The sequence below is a fragment of the Protopterus annectens genome, chromosome 8.part1 (assembly GCF_019279795.1).
Source record: "Protopterus annectens isolate FY-2018-M chromosome 8.part1, PAN1.0, whole genome shotgun sequence".
Lineage (NCBI taxonomy): Eukaryota > Metazoa > Chordata > Ceratodontiformes > Protopteridae > Protopterus > Protopterus annectens.
In genome coordinates, this window is record NC_056742.1 from 354132795 (window position 1) to 354157565 (window position 24771).

At 39.2% G+C, this 24771-nt stretch overlaps 1 protein-coding gene across 1 annotated transcript in view; it reads right to left on the bottom strand.

Moving 5' to 3' along the window:
- The window catches only part of LOC122810129 (ankyrin and armadillo repeat-containing protein-like), a 398722-nt gene that overhangs the window by 146669 nt on the left and 227282 nt on the right, over positions 1–24771 (bottom strand). Inside the window, exon 4 of the mRNA XM_044081603.1 lies at positions 21642–21779. Coding sequence (XP_043937538.1) covers positions 21642–21779 — 138 coding nt within the window. The remainder of the gene's footprint in view (positions 1–21641; positions 21780–24771) is intronic.

Below are 24771 nucleotides of genomic sequence, written 5' to 3' on the forward strand. Positions count from 1 at the left end.
TTTTTGATGTTTCCAGGTTGAGAGGTATGAACCCAACATGCTTTTTAAAGAACAGTTTGACAGCCTACAGTGTATCAGTAAAAGATTACAACTGTGACCACTTATACACAGATTATAAATTGTCTATAAGGTCTTAATCTAACCTTCATTTGAGGTGTTGCCTCTATAGTACGCCCTTTAATTTTGCTTTTCCTGGGTATTTCTAAACACAGTCCTTTACATCTTGACAGACATTCTCTCTCACTTCTTTGCCTTTTTACTTTTGACAAAGATTCCTCTAGTTGTACTTCAGGAATATTTCCGGAAGAGATTCCTCATTTTTTCCTGTAGAGAATTCAGCTCACAAGCTCTCTGCAGAATTCTCTTGCTTCCTTGCATGGCTTCAGCACATTATCTGATACATTTAATCTTTCTTTCCATTTTTCTGGCTGTCTAACCTTATAATTAACTACATTTATACTTTTCATCGCCTTAAATGGCTTCTGCCATTTTACCAGAAATTAGTTTTCCATAGCATGTATTAACAGTAGTGCCTGGGGGGTCACGGTGGTGCAGCAGTTAGCGTTGCCACCTCACAGCAAGACGTTCTCCTTTTCGATCCTCAGCTGGGGTGCCTTCTGTGTGGAGTCTGCATGTCCTCCCTGTGGTCACGTGGGTTTCCTCCGGGTGCTCCGGTTTCCTCCCACATCCCAAAGACATGCTGTAGGTGAATTGGACACTCTAAATTGGCCCTAGGCGTGAGTGTGTGTGTGTGTGTGTGTGCCTTCTGTGGAAGATTGGGCACTGGGCTGGCAACCTGACACTGTAAAACTCCACTGCCAATCATGAGCGGACAGGTGATCCGCTGTGGCGACCCCTAACCGGAAAAGCCGAAAGAAGAAGAAGTATTAACAGTAGTGCCTGATACCCCAAGTTAGATGGTTTTGTTATAAACTCATAGTTGCATTTCCTGGGCCCTCTGCATGTGAATCCATACTATGGCCATTGAAGGCTTTAAACTATTCTGAAGATTAACATACTGTTCAGTCATAATTTTAAATAATGTATTTTCCTCTTCCCAATTTTCATTACCAATGTCAAGTAACCCTCTCAAATGCTTGCTATACAGATGCTCAAATGGGTTAAATCCACCTAGATGTTTGTAGCACTTCTCTGAGTGAAAACAGTAAGTAGGATAATAACTGGTCCTACTTTTAACCGTCTGCCACCACATCTTTCCTCAGATTACGTTTCAGTGTTTTGTCAAATCTTTCTGCAAAGGGCAGAGCACAGTTATTATCATCATCTGCACAGTTGGGGGTGGGTGCATATGTGAGTGCAGGGGAGATGTACATGAAAATTGCAGGTGTTTGTGTGTGTGTGAGTGTGTGCGTACGCACTCATAGGATGGGATAAAGGGTAAATGGACATTCTATTTTAGGCACTGGGATCAAGGGACTTCTATATTCAGAATGAGTGCAGTTTTCTGATAATCCGGATAAGAAGCAGAGAAGTTCTCTATTCCCTTCATTACACCTGGCTAGTAAAGAATGGCTAATGCCCCTTCCTTTTTGTTCATCCCCATCTGACCTCATAAAATGTGAATAAACGCTAGCTTCTTTACTAGTGCCTTATAAGGTCTGTATGGAATCTGCATACCCTCCTAGTGTCTGTGTGGATTTTCTCTAGGTTCTCAAGTTTCATCCTGCATTCCAGAGACATGCAGGAAGTGGAAGAGAGACTCTTAAATTTTCTATAGGTGTGTGTGTGTAATTGTGTGTGTGTGTGTGTGTGTGTGTGTGTGTGTGTGTGTGTGTGTGTGTGTGTGTGTGTGTGTGTGTGTGTTATGAAAGAAAGACAGGGAACCTATGCCCACTTCCCCCTTTGTCTTTTAGACTTAGCAGATAGCAGTTGCTGTTTGTGTGGTTGCTCTTGGAGTCAGCTGCATAAGGTTCTGGTACTAGTAGCTGATGCAGAATTCCTTCCATTTCTTTGCTTACTCTATATAAGAGGTCATCTGTATTAGGTCTCAAACTCTGAGAAAGTGTTCCCCACAAATAAAAAGCACCTCATCTTACCCAAAGTTTAGGACTCAACTAAAGGCCCTCCTTTCTTATTAGCCAAATGTTATTGCCTCTCATCCAGCCATATCACCTAAGCTGAGCGGCATCACACTCTCTCTTTCTTTACTAGTAGCAGTCATACTATCCCTCATATGGCAGGATCTATCGCACCAATCTACACTTCTCTCATGTATGTAATCACTTGTTTAACATAACTTACCCTTCCAGTTAGTCACAAACTCTAACATCCTTCACTCTACTCCATTATCCTGTCATTCCCACTTAAGACAACATACAGTTGTTATGATTAAACAACCTCTTCAATTTCTACATGAGTCTTGTCTGGATTTACTATAAGTAATGTACACGATAATTGTATATACTTTTTGTTAGCTGATAATGGTATTTTACAGATGTGTTTTTTCTTATAGTCTTTCTTTCTCTCACTAAGTGGAATTATGACTTTCTCTAAATTGCTGGGCTGAAACTGAAGTTGGTCACTTGTGTTCAGTAGTCTAACCTGGTAAACAAATTTTTGAAAGAACGAATGAATGAATAAATAAATAAATAAAATCTTTTAACTCAAAATAGAGGTAAGAAGTAATGGGAGCTCTTTTTTGTTATCTTTCCCTACAACTTTCATTATGTTTTTTTTTTCCTTGCTTATCGTTTGTACCATATTCCCCTGCCTCTTTTTAAAACTTATTTGGTTTACTTGAAGGCCCACTAACTCAAAATGACTTTACGCCTTGAGGTTGAAGGTCTAGCAGCTTCTTCTGTGCCTTCTCCTGCAGAAGGAGTTGCTAAACAAAAATTTACTTTCTGCTTTACTTTCTTGGCTATCAACATAGGCCTCAAGTAGCACTTTGCCTTTAGGTCAGTCTCTTCCTATTCTAGCTTAAATGGTGCTACCTTTTGTCTTTCTTTTTATTCCTTATGTTAAACTTCCACTGTAGAGGGTATCACAGAATAACAATTATCATTGTCTTTACTTGCTGCTTTCCTTACAGGTACCATAACCAGAATAACACAAAAATATCTTCTGCTCTCTTTCTGGACCTGTCTAAAGCCTTCGATATGGTGAACCACCAGCTACTTCTCCACACTCTGAAAACCCTGAACTTAGACAACCAAGTTCTAAACTGGTTTCATGCCTACCTCTCTGACAGGCAACAAGCGGTACTCTGGCAGAATAAGCTCTCGCGCCTGTTACCTAATACCATAGGGGTTCCTCAAGGCTCCATATTAGGACCTCTTCTCTTTTCAGTCTTTATTAATGACCTCCATGCAGTCATCCCTGAGGCACCTGTATTCAATATGCTGACGACTCTACACTAGTATGTTCTGATACTTCCCCAGTTAACCTACTATCTACAACCCAGCACATTTTTACTACAGTAGAAAACTTACTATCAGGGTGTCATCTGATCTTGAACCCAAACAAAACCAAACTACTACTCTTCCATCCAACCCATAAACCCTCTCCTATATCCTTTACCATACAATCCAACAATGGGACTATCATCTCCCCAGACTCCTATACTAAACTATTAGGAGTTACCATAGACAATAAACTTAGATTCGACATGCACATTAACCATACCATTAAAACCGTTAACAAGAAACTCGTGTCATTGTACAGGATAAATACTTTCCTAACTCCAATTGCCAAAGTGGCCATTTCCCGCTCACATCTTCTCTCTACCCTTCTATACGCCTCTCCCATGCTTACTAACCTTAACAAATCCGACCTAAACAAACTCTCATCTTGCTATAATCATATTGCCAGATTTGCAACTGATATGCCCTACAGAACTCACCACTGCGCTAACCTAAAAAACCTAGGCTGGATAGAACTACCAAACCTTCTCCAGCTGAACCAACTCATAGAAGCTTTTAAAATTGTCAAACAACCTGATAACACTCCTGCACTGAAAAATTTAATTATTCCTTACACCAACCTAAGCTGTCTTCGCTCATCAAATAGGCTACTTGTCCAAACAATCAAATCCTATAACTCAGGGGGCGATACTCTGTTTGCCGACTCCATTGGAACAATATAAAACTCCCTCTCCTACAACCTCACTCTTACTACCTCCCTAGACCAATTCAAAAAGAGCCTAAAACTCCATTTTAAGTCACACTGGCTTTGCCAATGCTCTAACCCAGATTAGCTCCTCCTCAATTAACCAAGATCATATTTCTCCCCACACTTATCCAAGCTCAATAACTTAAACTCTTATTCTCAAAAGACCTAACCCTCTATTTCCTTGACGAATCTCCGACCAAAACTGGAAACCCTTAAACCTTTGTTAAAAGGACAACCTAGGGAAGGAACCTGTAACTCCAAACAAGAACAATGTACAGTAACTAAGCTCAAAAGCTATTATTGTCTTTTTAATCTAGCATGTCTTATAAAATTTGTAAAAGATCTGTTGTATTTTTTGTGATTGCTATTGCTAGACTGTTTTGTTACACTATATATATTGTACATCTTTCTCCTCAGCTGCATTACTAAATGAAATAATATGTAACTATGTAACATGTATGTAACTTTCTGACAATGAGGAGCTTTTCTTCCCGGGCCTCCGCTGAAAATGGACATGTATCCAGTCGGACCATCCCAGTCAACAAATGTAAAATAAAAAAATAAAAAACTTTTGCAAACAATATGCCTTTTATTTGCAGTCAGTTTACTCTAGCAGAAATCGGTCCAGAACTCTGCAATCTATTGCTTACTTTTCTTTATTTCTGTTTTTTTTTTTAATTAATGTTTATTTCAGTACAAAGTTCATTCACAAGAGCATTTACATAAAAAAATAAAGTAGATAGTTTCAGGAACAACTTTATAGTGCCTAATACACTCCATTTCATAGACTGCGAATAAGAGGTCTTTCTCATTGACATATTCATTGCCACAGTCAATATATTAAACAAATGAAATCTTACATAAGGTTCCAACCAACAGTTTTAAACTAATCACGTTTTCATTTTGTGATGTAATTATTTTGTATAAAAGCAGCTGCAGCCACCTGATAGATTCACTTGGGATACGTAACTATAAATGAAACATAATGTCTCACTTATGGCCCTATTTTTAATCATAGATTAAATAAGTAAGCTCAAACAGAAATTGGTCTCAAGTGTTCATTTTCTACATTATGCAACTCCCTTTACCTTCTGTCAGTGTCCTCATTTCTAACTGTCTAATCTACATGTCAGTTTATTTCTTGTCAGATCTCTGCACCTGTTTATATTCCTTAATTAATCCTAGAAATGGTTGGCATTCCCAACCAAATAAATTGAACTTGCTTACTATTTGGCACCATGCTAATATCAAATCATTCACTATTAGCTGTTCTCAAAATCTAATATCAAATCATTCACTATTAGCTGTTCTCAAAATCTAAGCTTCTTTTGTGTTGACACTCACACTAGTGTCACATGATCCTGCACTCTTCCATGCCTCGACCCTTGAGTAGGAAATAGCTCTACTCCCCAAAATTTTATTCATTGCATCTTAAGAAAAAATTCTAACTTTCCACAGATATATTATTCAGCAAAAACTATAATTTAACCTGCTATAATACCTTGACCAAATGCCCAAACGTTCCCTTTATAGATCATGCTCCCCCCAGTCATAGCTTTTTTTTTTTCCAATTGGATGAGTTATTTCCCTTTTGATCCAAGTAAAATAAACCGAACTAGGTTGCCTCAAAATAGACATTCAAATGTTGGCATTGCTAGACTGCACCGCCCCTTGACTGTGGTAGCATTAGACTTTCCTACCAGATCCTGAGTTTTTCCCCTCTTTTATGAATTTTTTTAACTCTTTATTAGTAACATCCCAAAGACTTTCCCCAGAGTATAAAATATGATTGGCCCACATACAGCAACAGTGGTACTATAAACAGTTCGTAATCTGGATCGTTGAACCTAACATACAACATAGGTCTGTTTTTAAAAAAAATCTTCCATTTGGTTTCCTCCCACATCTCCTTGACTGCTTGATCTGAGTTCTTCTTTAGCCATACCCTAAATATTATTTTTTTCTACATCACCAAAGAAATGGGAATTGTTGGACCAAGTTCTATGTTGAGGATTTTTGCTTTAATTTTATCCAGATTTATTTTGTATCCTGAAAAAATGGAATTTTTTCTTAAAATCTTGAACAAACATTTAATATCAGATTCTAGCTTTATTTGATATAAGGTAATATCCACAAATAGTGCCAATTTGTGTTGCATCCTACACCAATTAGAACCTTGTATCTTTGACAACCTAATTTTCCCAGCAAGCTGCTCAAGATATAAAAGCTGTCTGACATCAGTTCCCCTCTTTTTATTCTGGCCTTTGAACCTCTATATGTGATGGAAATCATTTCAGAAAAACCTTTATGAAAACTAAATGTCTATAAATGTTTTTTTATGATGTTTCACCCGCTTGTGTAACATTAAGGTTCTGTTAATGTTGTCAAATGTCTGTGTCCCATGAATACAACTCCATCGGTCTGTGCCTGCAATATTGACGACATCTTCAGCAGTCAGTTTGCTATTAAAGACATAAATGCCTAGTTATTATGACTGATGATTAATATTGGTCTGTATACTGCTGGATAAGAGGGGTCCTTCCTCTTTAGGGATCACAGCCATCGTCCATGAAACAGGTGGGGGATATCATATTTGACACATTTTACAGACCTCAATTGGTCTGTAATGTATTCTTTGCTTCCTAAAACTGTACTTCAGCCATCAGAGCCCCAGCCTCAATTTTACAGATTCTGTTTATGGGGACATCTTGAAACAGAAAGTTATTCAGTAGCTGTAATCCCTGTAGTCCTATTTCCTCCTTGTATAACAGGGAACAAAAACTTCTGAAGATTTCCAAACTTTCCACATGATGTCTGTTCATTTACTTACTTCACTTTCTATATTCACTTTATCATGAAGATCCTTACTCATGTGACATACTTTGCCTATTATATTTTCTGTTTCTGTGATAGCACATCTTGTAAGTTTCTGAGTCTACCTTTGACTTGAACTGACTTTTATTTCAGAGTTTGCAATTGGTTCATTTTCTATTCCAATGCTGACATCTCTTACAATTTTGGGTGTCTGATGCTTTGTTCTTGGGACAAGCATCTGATAACTAAAATTATCACTTTTTAAGTCTACACATAACCAAATTCTAGCTGCTTTGCAGTTTCTATGCCAACTCTCTTATCTTGGTTTTGGTTCTGGATTCTCTGTATGAGTGTCACTACTTTGTTCTTCTCCCCGTTCTTATACTGGTTGAGTTTATTAACTTGCTACACTGTATCTATATATTCACGCTCCTCCCACCTTTTTCTCAGTGCTTTAAAATAGGGTTTCAACATGGTAAAGTTTTTTCCCCTATAATTTATCATTTCCTAAACTGTTGCTAAACAATCACAGGCTTCAGGTTTTTTTTTTCCAGAACTGACAGAATGTTTATATGCATGTGTAAAGGCGTACTCTTTTTCTGTTACCACAAATGCATATTACTGTCACTTTTTTTTTACTAATTTTATTATACATTAAAAGAAGTTTGCCACTGGAAATAATGCATCCAGAATTAGCAAGACATGAACCCCTCTTTCTTTTACATATGGTACCCATGTATAGGGTACATTTTACTTGCATAATTGTAGTATAATTAAACAAGGTTGACTCATTTATCTTAGGTGTGGGTTTGTCACATTCCATAGTTAGATTTTCATCTGTTTTTACTTTCTTACTGGCTTTAATTTCTTCAGTAGTGGCAGCATATAAGTTAGCTATATATGAATTCTACTACAGCTACTAGCTTGCCAAATTACTTGGGATCACTTTACAGTGCACATTTTTATATATTACTAGGCAAAGCTCTTTTTAAACCTATCTATTGCTATAATTTCTAATATTTGTGCTTTACTATTGCTATTAGTTCCAAACTAGAGTTTTAAGTAAGTCACATATCTGTACACGACAACACACAAAACTTCAAGGATCATAAACAATGTAGAAGAGCAGTTAAATCAGGTTACAAAAACACCTACTGGTTAAGCTCCATTAAAAGTCCATTTATGTACTTGTACCTCAAAGGATTATATCAGTCCTGACTAGCAATTATTTCTTAAGTTTATCACAGTCCTTGCAATCAGTCCTGTCCATGTTCATGCTCAGTGCCTCCCCTGTCATTTGGTAGGACAGTATTTTTGTCTGCATTTTCCACCAGTATAGGTTTCAAGAAGGCAGTGGAGACAGGATGTATGTAAAAACACAGGTGTATATTCAGTAATCTACAAAATTACAACATTAACCCATTTGCCTTTGCAGTTTCAAAATTAAAGCAAATAGTGCTCAGTCCACATAGACCTTCCAGTTGTTTGTAACATTAAGGAAAGTCCAAGGTTGCAAAGTTAAAAAAACAGGTACTTCTACAGGTTAGACTCCACATGTCTCCTCTGTCGGGGTATTTCCACATCATGTTATTGTATGTCCATATTGTAAATTTAAGCTTTATGCTTTTCTCTATTGTATAAAAATTGCATATTTTGTAACTGGAGCTTCCCTCCTTGGGTCTCCATTGAAAAGGTGATACCACAGCTCAGTCAGACTAACCCAGCCAATAAAATGCCTTTTTACAGGAATTAGAATCACTCAGTATTAAACCCAACATCATTTTCATAGGTGATCTAAACTATCCAACTATAGTCAGGGCTACACCACCACTAGTCCACAAGCACAGAGATTCTGGACTTTGTCAATATAGATACCCTGGAACATTAGTCATGAGTACCCACTGGTAGGAACATTATCTTGTATCTTGTATGAAAGTATCTTTCACCATTCCTTACATATTTTCTTTACTAGTTAGATCTGACCATAAAGCTGTTTCCTTTGAAATAAAACTGAAGATCCCTTCCACCCAAGGTAACTTTAGAAATTTCTTTAAAACACCTACTCCTAACTGATACATTGGCAAGCTACAGATCCCCACCAAACCCAGCTAACTTCACTGAACATGCAGAAATGTACACAACCACACTATACAAGTATATAAACAGCTGCATAGATGTAGCTGTTCCCTATAGGAACAAGCACAGGGCAAACCCCAGAAACAAACCCACACGGTGGAACCATAATATCAACAAGTTTTATAATAAAAGGAAAATAATTCTGACCCAAAGAAAGAGTAATTCCCAGAATGTTAGGGCCCTTGTCACTGAAATATTAAAATCCACCAAAGTCAAGTTTGAGGTTAAAACAACTACCTAAGCCAAAGACAATCACAAATCATTTTTTAGTTATGTTTATAATCTCAAAAACAGAAAGCAGCAACGTGCTGAGCTGATTGTGAATGATGTTACTTACACAGAGGCTGAAGTCATAATAACCTTCTGACTAATATATATATATATATATATATATATATATATATATATATATATATATATATATACATATATACACACACACACACACACACACACACACATATATATATATATATATATATATATATATATATATATATATATATATATATATACCTGAAACTGGCTCACCTCCAGCTATCACACAAGAACAAGTCCAAAAAATGCTATCAAAAACTAAAAATACTGCATTGATGGGGACTAACAATACCCCTGGATACATCTTAAACAGCATGAAGCACGACTGAGCCACACTCCTAACAACATTGCTCAATCTCAGCCTCCATACAGGTTTTGTACCAAGCAAATGGAGACCAACTACAGTCATTCCCCTGCATAAGGGAGGACCTTTTACAGAAGCGGGCAACTATAGACCCATATTTCTGACCAGCTTCATATGCAAAGCTATGGAAAGACTTATCATGGGAATTAATTAATCAGGACATAGGGAGCCTCTAAACATTGGACACGTCTCAGTTTGGATTCATTGATGGCAGGTCATGCTTACTCAATTTGGTGGTTATTTTTGAAAACATCACCAAAGCAATGGAAAAAAGCAAAACAGTACACACCACATACCTCAAACTAGCCAAAGCTTTTGACACAGTTATTCACTCAGGCATAGTAGAAAAGCTAAATAAAGTGGGATTAAACCCCTGTGTCACCTGCTGGATTGCCAACTGGGTTACAGATAGGACACAGGTAATCAAAACGGGAAGTTACTTCGGCAAAGAACCAGTCACCAGTGAATTCCCCCAAGATTTTGTGCTGGACCCTCTTCTGTTTGACATCTACTTTTCTAAAGTAAAAGCCAATATCAAAGGGCTCTGGCCGACTAAGTTTGCAGATGAATGGAGCAGTCACTAGATCCCCAAATGACTTGTAAGTCCTTCAGGATGTTTGGTCTCAAATAAATAACTGGTGCCAAAATCATAGACTGAAGCTAAATGCCAAATGCATTACTGTATCCTTTGAGACATCATCTACCCCAGGAATTACCACATTGACAATACACCCCCTTAGAGTTGACACAGTTGTTTAGAATTTGGGAACTTATGTGGACAGTGACTTAACTTTTGACCAACATGTACCTATTGTTGTAAGAAAATTGTTCTATATTGCACAGCTTATGAACAAAGGGATTGTGTCTAGATTTAGGGGTGCCATTGTTCCCTTTTATTCAGTCCTCATTAGGCCAATTATTGAATTTAATGCCCCCTTTGGCATGTATCTATCTAAACACATGCAACAACTGGAATGTGCAGAGCAATACGTTACTAAAAGGATACAAGGCTTAAACAAGTATACTCCGTATCCTACAGATGACTAAGATGTGACCGATGTCTGTCATACAAGGCATCCTCTAACCCATTCCTGATGTATTTACTGCAGCTCAGCAAGTCAAATGCCATCAGAAATACTTGCTCTAGGGATCTAAACCATTTCTTCAACATCAAAAGAATGGTTTGGAGGTACAGGAATATCTCTCAGAGGAATCTGTTGCTCTGGAACACCCTCTACATTCACGTAAAACAATGTTCATCTCTGTCCATAATCAAGAGCAATTTAGCTCTATGTACATGAAACAGAAAATTTACCTCAGGACTTCCCTCTGTACTACTAAAGGACAGAGGCAGCTCCTAAATGCTGTATCCTATGCATGGGTCCCCTTAAATTACCTATGGTATGATCCAGTTATTCTCATTAGCGATAATATACAGTTACTGATCACTGAATGGGTAAGGCCAATCTATAACCAAAAGGGATAGGTTATTTTGAGTACAAAAAGGGAAATTGGCTAGGTTTAAATTGGCCTGCAAGACAGCTACCCTAGGACTTACCTATGAACCTATAAAAGCAATAAATGAATAAATGTTTCTAGATTTCCTTTCAAATGGTCCTCTGCCCTGTGTGAAGAACTAAGTTTCTTTTTCTTGCTTACTGGATACCTCCAATTATACCGGAAGACTTTAAGCAAACGAGGGAGACGGCACAGACAAAAATAAAAGGATAATCAGGTACATTCCGCAAAATTAAAAAAACGTACCTGATTATCCTTTTATTTTGTCTGTCCTGGCTCTCCCGAACATAAAATCTCCGATTTCTTTTTTTTAGTTTTTTTTCTTTTCAATTAAAAAAAAAAAAAAAAAGAAAAGCAACAGAGATCTTCCTTTCTCTGTTGCTACCTCTGCACAGCTCTGATGTACTATGTAAGTGTGGGAACACAAGTCCCATATGCATGCGCAGTACATCAGAAAAAGCCCCAGGATACCAGAAATCCACAGAAGGGCAGCATGGAGGCATTATACAAAGACATTATTTAAGAAAAATAGGTATTTTTTTCTTAAATAATGTCATTGTATTATAGCAATAACCCACAGCTGGGTGTGGGCAATGCTGGATTTACCCATGGTTGGCTTTGTTTGGTCACTCGGGTTTTGCCCTTGTGACCAAACCACACCAACTGTGGGTAAAGCCAGCATTACCCACGCCCAGCCGTGGGTTATTGCTTAATTATACAATGACCAGCCGTAAATATGCAAAAACGAGCACGCTGATTGGCCAGCCCAACCAGCATGCCCATTGTAAATTCAAGACTATACTGACGTAAAACGGTCCGGTCGCCCAGACTTTTTCCGTTAGTATATCTTTTTTTAGAGATAGCAATGGAAAAAGGAAGATCTTCATTGTTTTTTTTAAATATATCTTGCTGTTATACGAGTTGAAGAACGCGTATAACATAGCGAGATATCTTAAAAAAGCGCAATGGAGATCTTCCTTTCTAGTGAGAAAGGAAGATCTCTGTTGCTTTATTTTTAAGATTTCTCGCTATGTTATATGAGTTCAACTCCTATAACATAGCGACCAATCCTTGAAAAAAAAAGCAACGGAGATATTCCTTTCTCCGTTGCTACCTCTAAACAGCACTGATGTACTGCGCAAGTGTGAGAACAAGCGTCTTACGCATATGCAGTACATCAGAACTTGTGCACAGCCCTCTTCAGGTCACACCACAGATTTTCTATTGGATTAAGGTCTGCGCTCTAGCTGGTCCATTCCAAAACTTTAATTTCCTTCTGGTGAAGCCATTCTTTTGTTAATTTGGATGTACGCTTGGGGTCATTGTCATATTGAAAGGTGAAATTCCTCTTCATCTTCACCTTTTTAGCAGATGCCTGAAGGTTTTTGGCCAAAAGTGACTGGTATTTGGAACTGTTCATAATTCCCTCCACCTTGACTAAATTCCCAGTTCCAGCTGAAGAAAAGCAACCCCAAAGCATGATACTGCACCCACCATGCTTCACTGTGGGGATGGTGTTCTTTTGGTGATGCAAAGTGTTTTTGCGCCAAATGTACCTTTTGGAATTGTGGCCAAAAAGTTCAACTTTGGTCTCATCAGACCAAAACATATTTTCCCACATGCTTTTGGGAGACTTGATGTATTGTTTTGCAAATTGTAGCCAGGCCTGGATGTTTTTCTGTGTAGAAAAAGGCTTCCCTTTTGCAACCCTACCCCATAGACCAGACACATGCAGAATATGGGAGATTGTTGTTACATGTAGTACACAACCAGTACTTGCCAGAAATTCCTGCAGCTCCTTCAGTGTTTCTGTAGGTCTCTTGGCAGCATCCCTGACCAGATTTCATCTTGTATTTTCATCAATTATAGAGGGATGTCCAGTTCTTTGCAACATCAGTCTTGCCCCATATTTTCTCCACTTTTTGATGACTGTCTTCACTGTGTTCCATGGAATATCCAATGCAGTGGACATTTTTTTGTACCCTTCTCCTGACTGATACCTTTCAACAATGAGATCCCTTTGATGCTTTGTAAGCTCTCTGCAAACCATGGTTTTGCTGTAGCAGGCAACTGAGTAAATGTCAGGAAAATCCTACTATGACAGCTGAACTTTATTTGGGGTTAATCAGAGCCTCTTTAATTGATGGCAGGTGTGTGTGTACCCAAGAAGACTGAATGTTGTAATTAAAGCAAAAGGTGTTTCAACAAAGTTTTATTTTAAGGGTGTGCACACTTATGCAACCAGTGTATTGTACTTTTTTATTTTTTATATTTTTCCCCTAACAGATTTGTTTGTTTTTCAATTGAATTGTACAGGTTATAGGTCACATTAAAAGTGGGAAAAGTTTTGAAATGATAGATGCATGGGTCTATTTTGATTCATTGAAAACTCATTTCACTGAATTTCAAAACACTCACACCAAATCGCTGAAAGTTCAAATCACTGAAAACTCATTTCACTAAATCATATTTCACTGAATGTAAGTACCGTTGGGCAAATAAAATATATATGCCCTTTTCCCCACTGCAGTGCGATCATAGAGTTAGTATATATACTTGGGGGTGTGCGGGGCACAGACCCCCACATTTGGGGGTGTGGGGGGCATAGTCCCCACCTACTTTTGGTTTTATATTGTTAGCTTCCAATGAAATGAGATTCATGAATATAAAAGCTAAGTAGGTGGGAGGCTATGCCCCCCACAGCCCCCACACCTCCCTAACTATATATACTAACTTCAGAATCGCACTACAGTAAGGAAAAGGGAATATACATTTTATTTACCCAAAGGTACATACATTCAGTGAAATGTGATTCAGTGAAATGAGTTTTCTGTGATTTGAGCTTTCAGCAGTTTTTTGAGTGTTAATTGAAATTCAGTGAAATGAGTTTTCAGTAAATCAAAGTAGACCCATATACACATATATATTTGTGCCTACCACCAGCGTATAATGCAGTGTGAATAGTTGGATACCCTCTTGGTTTCACATAGAGTAAGCTATATCCTGGTCAGCAAATGTCAAATAAATAAATAAATAAATGTTTTTAATGGGGGACAATAATTTTCACTGGGAAGCTTGGATTTTATTACATTTAGAAGAAAAGATGCTTTAACCAATACTGGCAGCCAGTTTGCTTTACCTAAAGTCATATAATAATATTCCTTGTTGTTTGATAGGTGGAGTAATTTAAGAACTTTTCTTTCTTTTTTTTTTTTTTAAATAGATTATTTTGATGAGAAACAATCGGTTATTGGTAATATATACAACAGTCTGGACAGCAGTACATTAGTAATTCTGCCTTTTTAAGAGATGAACTATTTTATAAGGGACTTTGGGTACAGTTCAGAAACATCACCTGACACACAGCAGGCTAGGTGAGCTCTATAACGGCACACCAAAGCATTCATCCTTAACATCATCATCACCATCATTAACCCCCATTTTCCCATTTTCTACATGGGGTTTGGGTATCATGTCAGCTCTTGCTATCTCTCTCGGTTCTATGACACCCTCTTGCCTTCTTCAACAGTCAATAAACAGACTATTGCAGGTCTTCTTTCACACAATCCATCCATCTCTTTACTGGGGCCCTCATTTCCTCTTGCCTTCTTCCTGCCTGTCCCAAATCTTCTTTATCAGATTGTCTTCTGCTTGCCTGAACCACTGTAATGTATTATCTTTGACCCTCTCTACAGCTGGAGCTATTTGGGCTTCTGCTCCAATGACCTCATTTTTTTCATTCGTCCTACAGTATACATCATACAACCCATTTCAGGCATTTCATTTCTATCACGTCTAGCTTCCTCAACTGCTCTGCACTCACTTCCCAGGTTTCTGTACCATACATTAGTAATGGTTGCATCACTGCTTTGTACACCTTTCTTCTGCGCTTCTGTGGCATTCTTCTGTCATACACCACTCATGACACTGTACCAGTTGACTGCACCCCTTTGATTCTAGCTTTGACCTGCTCATTCAGACTTCCTTTCTTCTCAACCACCTCTTCCAGATACTTGAAGCTGTTATCTTGTTCCACTATAGTCCCTTCTATATTAATTCTCAGCTTCTTCTGATTTCCTCCATTTGCTGCCACTACAGCTGTCTTTATCTGTATTCAGTTTCATCCATGTGAGTTAAGTTTTTCATTTCATTCCATTCCCCTGTCCTTTGCTGGAGTTCTTGTTCAGAGTCCGCTTGTAATGCCACATCATCTGCATACACCAGCTTTGTTGATCTGTCCCCTCTGACCTGTTCACTAATGTAGTCCATCAGCCGTATGAACAGCAGTGGGCTCACAGCTTAACCTTGATGCACACTCACTCCCACTGGGAACCCCTCTGTGAGTCCAATCACTGTTAGTATTTGTGTCATTGGTACTTGTACATAGCCTGCACTAATTCTACTGGTGTTTCTGTAACTTTGAACCATCACAGGACTGTGCAAATCCACCTTATTTGGACCTTGACCTACTTTCTCCAAGTTTAGGAATGCCCAATTGGACTTGTTCTTCATGTCTAACTTCTCAGTTTTCTGAATCACTGCAAACTTTGGGTCAGTTGTGCCGTATCCTAATTTGCATACAGACTGCTAATCTCCCATCTCTCTTTCGACAACTCTATGTATCCTTTTATTAGTTACCCACTACAGAAACTTCATGCAGTGTGACGAGTTTGATGGCTCTGCAGTGCCCACAGTTGAGCATGTCTCCTTTGTTTTTGTACTCTAGCACTAGTATGCTTATTATCCAGTCATCTGGGATACGCCTTTCTCTCCATACTGCTATGAGCACCCTCAGGAGCCATTTGTCCCTTAACTCAACAAACATCTGGATCATATCTGCCATGACCTCATCTCAGCCTGCTGCTTTTCTACATTTTCCTTAGCCTGTTCTTCTTCTAGGGTGGGTTCGTCCTCGACTTTCATAGTAGGCTGTGCCTAGTTTAATACATCTTCAGTGGGGTTCTTTTCATTCAGAAGGTGCTGGCAGTACTCCTTCCATCTTCCTTTGATGTCCTGTGGACTGGTTTGAAGGTTGTTGATGGCATCCCTTATGAACGATGTCTGATGATTATCTTCTTTATCTTTCTGTCTTGTAGCCTGATAATGTTTCTTTGTACTGTCTACTGAGTCATTTTCCAGAAGCTGGTAGGCTGTCTCTGTTGCACTTTATTCACTACTGCAACTGCCCTCTTAGCCTCTCTTTTAGCCAGCCAGCATTCCTTCTTAGCCTGGTCTTCCCTTTCTATCTACTCTTTTTCCTGCATTTTTTCTTTCTTTTGATGACTTCCTGGACTTCTGTATTCCACTACCAACTTTCCTTATTACCTTATTTCCATACCAGCCTCAGCTACATTTATTTTCTATATTCCTTACACATACTGCCATTCTTCTTCAGCTCCACGTATTTCCTCTTCTTCCTGAGGTACTAGAGCCCTAACTATTTCCTCGAAGTCTTGTGCTTTCTCTCCAGTCAAGATTCAGGTCTTCAGCCTAGTCTCTGCTAACCTTAGAGCCTTCTATGTCTACCGTTTGCAGCTGATTGTTGCAACCAGCGGTTTATAGTATGGGACAACTGTTTCACTGGTGATGACTTTGAAATCGATGATTCTATCACAGTGCACTTTCCTTACTGGGAGGAAGTCTACCTTGGTTGCATGTTGGCCACTCTTGTATGTGATCTTGTGACTGTCTTTCTTGCTGAGCCATATGTTGACCACCATCACTCAATTTGCCAGCAGAAGTCTAGAATGACCTCCCCTTCTTTGGCCTGTTCTGTCTATCCCAATATGTACATCAGGTCCCTCATTATCAACACCAGCTCATGTTGTCCTGCTTTATCTTGCAGGTCTTATAACTGCTGTTTCAATGTACTCTTTCCACTATCACAACCATGCTCTGAGGCATAAGCTAAAATTATGAATAGTTCCTTACCCTTAAACCAGAGTATGATTGCCATGAGTCTGTCACTAATTCTGGTGATATACCTCACTATCTTCAGATTTCTCTCATTCACCGCAATTCCTATACCATTTCTAGTCTGTCATTCCCCTGATTAGGTGACTCTTTATCCAAGCAAAGACAGTTTGCTGCAGTGGCCTTCCATCTTGTCTACTGGATACAGGGGATGTCCAGTCTCCTCCTTACCATCATGTCACCCACTTCCAAGCTGCATCCCGTGATGGAACCTATACTGAGTGTAGGAATCCTTACTTCAAGTTTGGTAGGTTGATTGGTTTTACGTCCAGCTTTCACTCAACAGAGTTATCTCAGGTAACCCAAGCTGGGCAACTAGACACCGGCCAGCCAGTAGCTTACTGACCTAGAGCTGCTGAGCTTTATGGTAGGCACACATTGTCTAACAGAGGCAAACAGATGCCTTGCACACCAAAGCCTGTTGTGATTCATAAAAGTAGCAGCACAGGGGGTTAAGGCATTCTGCAGTACCTTCCCCAGTGTGCAGGATTTGCACTTCATGCAGTGAAGTACATATGCAAATTGCACTTTCCCTGAATGTACTCCATTCATAAAGAAATCATTTTTTGAATACCAGCTGGTCTCATTTGGTTAACCCACTGGAATCCAGCCAGTGGTGCTGCTGCTGCTGCCCAACTGACAGAGCTGAGCTACATATTAGCACCATTATAGTTTAAAAAAGAAAAGGAAAGTTCCATTGCATGGCAGTAAAAACCTCTGAGCAGCAGTATCCCCTGTGATGCAGGCAAACCTCCTACTACACCTAATCATGCACTGCCCCCTTCTGGTGATGCTTTCAAACTCCCACCAATTGGGAGTGTGCAAAGCACCAGAAACCCTCATTACGATATGATAAAGATCTGGTCTGTCATCAAGCTAAAGGAGTAGCCTTTTTATCTTTTTTTTATAAATTTCTCCTTAGGATGGCAGATGACACCATACTTGAAAACTGTAGCTCAGTATGTACCCAGAAAAATATGGTAAAATACTCTGTAAAGTGGTTCTCTGGTGGTGTGCTGCTCTGTAATCATGAGGGCATTCCATCTTAGATTTGCAGCCCAAACCATGCTTACCTCTTCATGCCTCTCACATTATTTAAATATCCATAACTTTGCTACACCTCCCCATGAAAGGAGACTCAGTTGGATAACTGAGCTCTCCTGAATATGGTGATAAGCAACATGCTGGGAACCTCCCCACCTACTGGCGAAGGGGTCAAAAAGTAAAGAAAAATCCTATGGTTACCTTCTAGCGCTGTGGGAACCAGTCACGTCTTGGTTTGTTCTGGACAGAAGTCACACTGTGGTACTTTTTTTGAGCTATTCTGGTTCCTGATGCAAGGTTCACGTTGGTGATAAATCAATAGCGACTTCCCATTCAGCTAAAAGGGAACAAAGAGCCTGTCCAGATTATATACCATCAGGTTAAACTTCATTAAGAAGGAGCCTAGAGATGGTTCAATGCAGTTCAGTCCTTTTACTGGAATTTGTAGGCAGATGAGCACTTTTTGAGACAGTGTTACAATGATTGTTTATTTATAATGAATGGAAGAAACCTAGCAGCTTTTGTCACCCCTCACGCCCTATAGTTATGGCATTTGGAAGTAAATCTAAAGCAGATATCCACAAGATACTACAAAAACCTCCCAGAATGAAATATTACAATATTAAACCTAACATACTCTTGGCTCTCAAGAACTTAAGTAAATGAGTTCCTACAAGACATTGACAAATCCACCCCATTCCTCAAACTTGCCACAAACTACAGTAGAGATACAGTAAATTTCCTTCACATTCAAGTAAGCAAAGCATATGCTAATGACAACTTGTACTGCAAACCAACCAGGGTCAACTTACTTTTGCACCACAACAGCATGCATCCCTTCAGAACTAAGATGAACATTGTCAAAGACCAGGGCCTAAGGATAACATGGCTCTCCAAGGAAGTGACTGACTTCACCAAAAACATTAACAACGTAGAGAAAGATTTTCTGTCCAGATGATACATCATGAAACTTATAAAGGGATTACTTGACCCAGTTATAGCCAGCAAAATCAAAGACCGAACATTTCTAAATAGCACTAATCACCACACCCAAAACTCCATAAAAATCCAAGGAACAATGACAACTGCAGCAACCAACTGAACATGAAATTGACTTACTCGATGGACTCCCATGAACTTAAGATAACCATTACAGACAACTGAGTCATTATCAGGGACAATAACATACTTACCAAAATATTTCCACCTAAACCCAGATTCACCATCAGGAGGAAGAGGAACATTTGGGATTTTGTTGAGAGGAATAACAACCCACCAAATTCAAAATGACCACAGAGTACCTTCTCATTCAGCCCATCATATTGCATTTATTGGCAATATATGGGCAGAAGTGATGGCTTCTACTGCACATATAACAAAATAATTCCACAGAAGTAATTCACATTGAAACTGCAGCACAAAGATGGTGGTTTACAGGGCCCTATGTCAAAAATGCCAACCATTCTACATTAGTAAAACCATCAATAAACTAAAGACACAGACTGACAGATATTACATGGGCATATGACAGGATGCACCCAACAGTGCGCTAACAAAACATGTGAAAAAGAAGCCCGACCACAGCAAGCTTCCTTCCACATCATTGAACAACTGACCGGAGACTCCTATGAAAGTAAAACCAATAACAGACTTGAGAAAAAGTAACTCAAGTGGCAAGTCAGGCTCCAAGCCAACAAATACCCAGGTCTCAAGACATCAATCTTCATCGGCTACATATTGAACTTAAAGGAGAACTGCATCCATGATCAGTGTACTACCCTAGTAAACAAATATAAATAAATAAATGAATAAATAAAACTAAGAGTCGGTTATAGTACGTAAAGGAATTTGATGGAACAGGCTTGCAGGATGCTGGTTTTGGGTCAAGTGTACCACAGTCAACCATATATACACACACAGTAAATAAAAAACAGTGTATGGAAAATACCAATGTTTCACATTCATATCTAAAATAAAAAAAATTAGGTAGAATTTCAAAGAAGTTTACTAAATATAACAATGCATTTGAAATGGATCTACAAAATGTGTAACATTAACATCAAAATCTTAAAAATAAATTGACAGAATACATTCTTGACAGCGTTTAATATTCACTTAGATTAATTCACTGTTAGAATTGCGTTATGGTTTAGATTGTTTTTTGGAAAATATTTCCTGGTTCGTAGTTTATATATTTAATCTTCTTTCTTCCTCAGTTTTTGGATGATGTCTGTTGGATCTAGGCCAAATGGCTGAATGAAAATGTCCCATATATATATAAGATAGTCAAAATGTTGGCTAATTGTCCATTAGAAGAAATTCAAACTAAAGTGGTTTCCTTCGGGATGAAGCTCCCCACAATCATGCTACTTATTCTGCAATATCAGGGTGATATTGTGTCACTGTAGAACCTGCTGAGGAACTTTGCTTCTTCCTATAGCTAAATCAGTGCTACTCTAAATTTGAATATTCCCTTCATAAAACCATTACTTCAGTGTGCAGTTTAAAGGAATAGTCACAGTGTATATAACATTTTATCAGCAGAAACTCCTTTAAGTTAAATGTATGAAATGTGTAAAATATGCCCATAGTGTAAGTATTATGATTTCCAGTCACAATAAAAAGTCATATGTGTACAAGGACATGGGAACAAAGTAAAGTACTTCATCTGTCTGATGTTTGCCAGTAGATTACTAAATCTTTCTAGTCCAGGTAGAAAGGTACCAGTATAAGGCACCTGAGAGATGAAATCAGGTAGTGAACAGCAAAGCTGTCCCACTGTCAGCACTGTCACAGTGAAAGGACTGCAATTATGTTTACACATGCTTAATGACAAAGTACACTTTAAGTGGTACACAGAGGTATTGTGAATAGATATATAATACATAAGTAATGTGACCCTCTGGCATACCTCAGTCAAGTCCCTAGCATAGATTACTACTGCATGCTACAAATCCATTTTGGAAATATACATCTGTTAATCAATGCTGCTACAACTTCATCATCATCACGTTCAGTCAGAATGCTTCCTGTACTTAGTAAACAGCACCAGCACCCACAAGCAGAGCCTAGACTTTGTACTGTACCTTAACAATAATTGGAAGAGACTCCACAGTAAAGTGATACCTTTATGCAATACAGACTATTTAACACATGTACATCACTAATAAGGATATTGTCCAGGTTGTATTGTTATTGAAAACAGTGAACCTTCTAAAATAGTTATATACTACATAATAATAGATAAAATATCAAAATGTGTAAAAAGGGAGCCATCCACATAAGGTGGATATATAGATAGCCTAATGTAGTGATCTAATGGAAGAGTAAGTTACTTTCATACCTAGTACTACAGCGGCAATTGTATAGGCAGCTTCAGCCTGGATATTTCCAGATCTGGAATGGGCCATTAGTGCAACTAGAAAATTCAGGCCTTGGCAGTTAGCAATAGTTTTCTGGTTCTGATGATGAGGAATGTAACCTGCAAAAGTTAGAAAAAATATTTTCATTCTGACTGCTTATTTTAATTCTATACAGTTTATACAGTAGGTAGATGTAGTGACTGTGCTTCTTTATAATAATTAAAGCCAAAGTTTATTTCTTGATATGGCACCTAGGACATCTAATAAGTGCAATGCAGTGAGCCAGTTCCATATACCTGACCCCAGAGAGATACCTGCATCTGTGTCCTTGCATGCAAATCCCACCCAGGGGCTATAGCTAACATGCCTTAAAGAAGACTATGTCTAATTATTTAATAGCATTTTGGTGAATTAGACATTGTCAAAACAAAATTACTGAATTAGCAGTTTTGTCACATCAGTAAATGTCAGTAATCAAGCAAGGCTATAGAATATTTGTGTATAAGGCAGGGCCTCATGAACCACCCAGCATCCCCAACTTATGTATTATAACACTGAAGTTGCACAATGTTATGAGGAGAGACCAGGCTTTTTTTTTTTTGCCATTCTCAGAGTCTGTGCAACCTAAGAGATGTGATACTACAGTGGTGAGGTGAGATGTGCAGGAACCTTCTGCAAAGATGCTCACTGATCATGTGAGATTGTGGATATTTACCAGTTTAGCAAACTGCTGACTCACTAACTTTGTTTCTGTGCTACGTGATTCCAAACACTGGCATCTAGTCAATTGCTGTGAAACCCATGAAAGGCTGTTAGCACAGAGGTATGCCATTTAGCTGTATGTGATGAATAAAGTATAGCAGGCAAACAGAAGAGCAAAAGCATGCAAAATGCAAAATGAACATTGCATGTGATCTTATTCCTGTTAACACACGATATTACTGAATTATTCCATTTGATTACCAGCTCTTACCCTGTCATATGATTGCTCTGACCACACCCTGAAATCCTTATAGTGAAATGGCTGATGTCAAGTGTCTCCCACCATCATGACTGCCATATTATACAGTGTACATCAACAATAAATAGAGACTATTGTCTATTGTCTCTCCCACCAGATCACACTCTCTGTCCTTTTAGCCAAGAGTCTGATCTAGCAGCATAGCTCTCGCTACTCTATCAGTGACTAACATTTTTCTCTACTACAGAATCATTTACATTTCATTGCCCAGTCCAGGGCTATCAGCCAGCTTTTAACTATGATCCTAAGAGAACAGATGTGCTAAGTGTTCATAGGTTCATAGGTAAGTACTAGGCTATCTGCCCAAAGACATTTATAATCCTAGCCAGAATGTGTTGGCTTTCGACAGCCCCTTAGATTAGTTCCCTGTGCCTCTGTCCAGCAGAGCCACTGAAGTGATCCCCGAGGTAAACTTTCTGTTTCCCATCCACTCGTCAAGATTTCTTTTGAAGAGTGTTAGCGAGGAGCTCTGCCTAATGTAGATTGGGATCTTGGTCCAAAGCATGGGAAGTCTCTAGGACAGGAATCTATCCCTCCAGCACGTCCTATTTATTGTTGTGGTGAGGTTTAGAATCCTACAGCATGTGGCTCGTGGGGATAAGGTTTTCTTTAGGTGGAGCATGTTCATCAGTTCTGGGTTGGACATGGCCTTGTATGTCAGGCAGAGATCACCTCTGAGTAGGCGGTATGCAACCGAGTACAGCTGTAATTTCTTCAGTCGAGCTGCATAGGGCATCTGTTTGAGGCCATTGATCCTCTTGGTGAGGTACTTCTGTGGTCTTTCCAGCTGTTGCAGGTGTCTTGTAAGGTACATCCCAAATGGGGCGTTGTACTCTATGATGGGTCTGATGAATGATGAGTGATGAGTAGAGGGGCACAATGATCTCTTTTGATCTGGATGCGAACCCTTTTATGATTAGGTGGGCCACGTAGAAGGATTTTCTAACCACTCTGGCAATGTGATTATCAAAGGTGAGATTACTACTTGGGTCCCCAGATCCCTTATTATGTCTTCCATATTTAGGGGACTACCACCTATGTGGTAGTTTGTGGGTACTTTGTTTTTTCCAAAGGGGATGACTATGCACTTTTTGGCATTTAGCTTGAAGCCATGATTTTGACACCAGGTATCTGTCTCAGTGAGACCCTTTTGGAGGATGTCTGTGTCAGCCGGAGAGTCAATTATAGCCCCTAGTTTGCAGTCATCTGTGAACTTGGTCAGCCATAGTCCTCCTGTGCTTGCCTGTACCTCTGAGAAGTATATGCAGAACAGGAGGGGTCCTAGGACTGAGCCCTGGGGAACTCCCCTTGTAACTGATTTAGAGTCGGACCTAGCTCCCGCAACTCTCACCATGTGGGTTTTGTCCGTGAGCCGGTTGGCAACCCATCTTGTGACGTAGGGGTTTATGTTCAGGCTGGTGAGCTTGTCTATAATACCAGAATGGGGAATGGTGTCAAAGGCCTTTGTGAGGTCTAGATAGGCTGTGTGTACCATCTTTCCCTCATCTATAGCCTTGGTAACTGTCTCAAATAAGTCCACCAGGTTTAGGAGGCATGATCTGCCCTTAACAAAGCCGAACTGGGTATGGTCCAGTGTTTGGGGGTTCCCAATGTCTCTGTTAATGGGTTCCATGATGATGCGCTCCATAGCCTTGCAGACCAAGCTAGTCAGGCTTATAGGGCGATAGTTCCCGGGGCCTGTTGTGGCTCCACCTTTGTGGAGCAGAATAACCGCTGCTGTGCACCACTCTATGGGTACATAGCCTGTGGAGAGGCTGAGTTGAACAGTGTGTTTAGGTGAGGGGTTAATTCGACTTTGAGCTCGTGTATGGCGCAGCCTGGGACACCGTCCGATTCCATTGATGCTGTGTTTTTGGCTTTGGAGAGGGCTGTTTTAACCTGAGTGTCTGTGATTTCAGTGACTCTACATTCTTCTGGTATGGTTATGGGCCCTCTTGGGGGTGAGAGGGGGGTGAACCTGTCTGCCAGGATGTTGGTGATATCAGTCGGTTCAGTGTATTTTGTGCACTAACTCTGAGCAGACCTGAGCATTACCACTTAGATTCTTGACATAGCTAAAGAATGCCTTG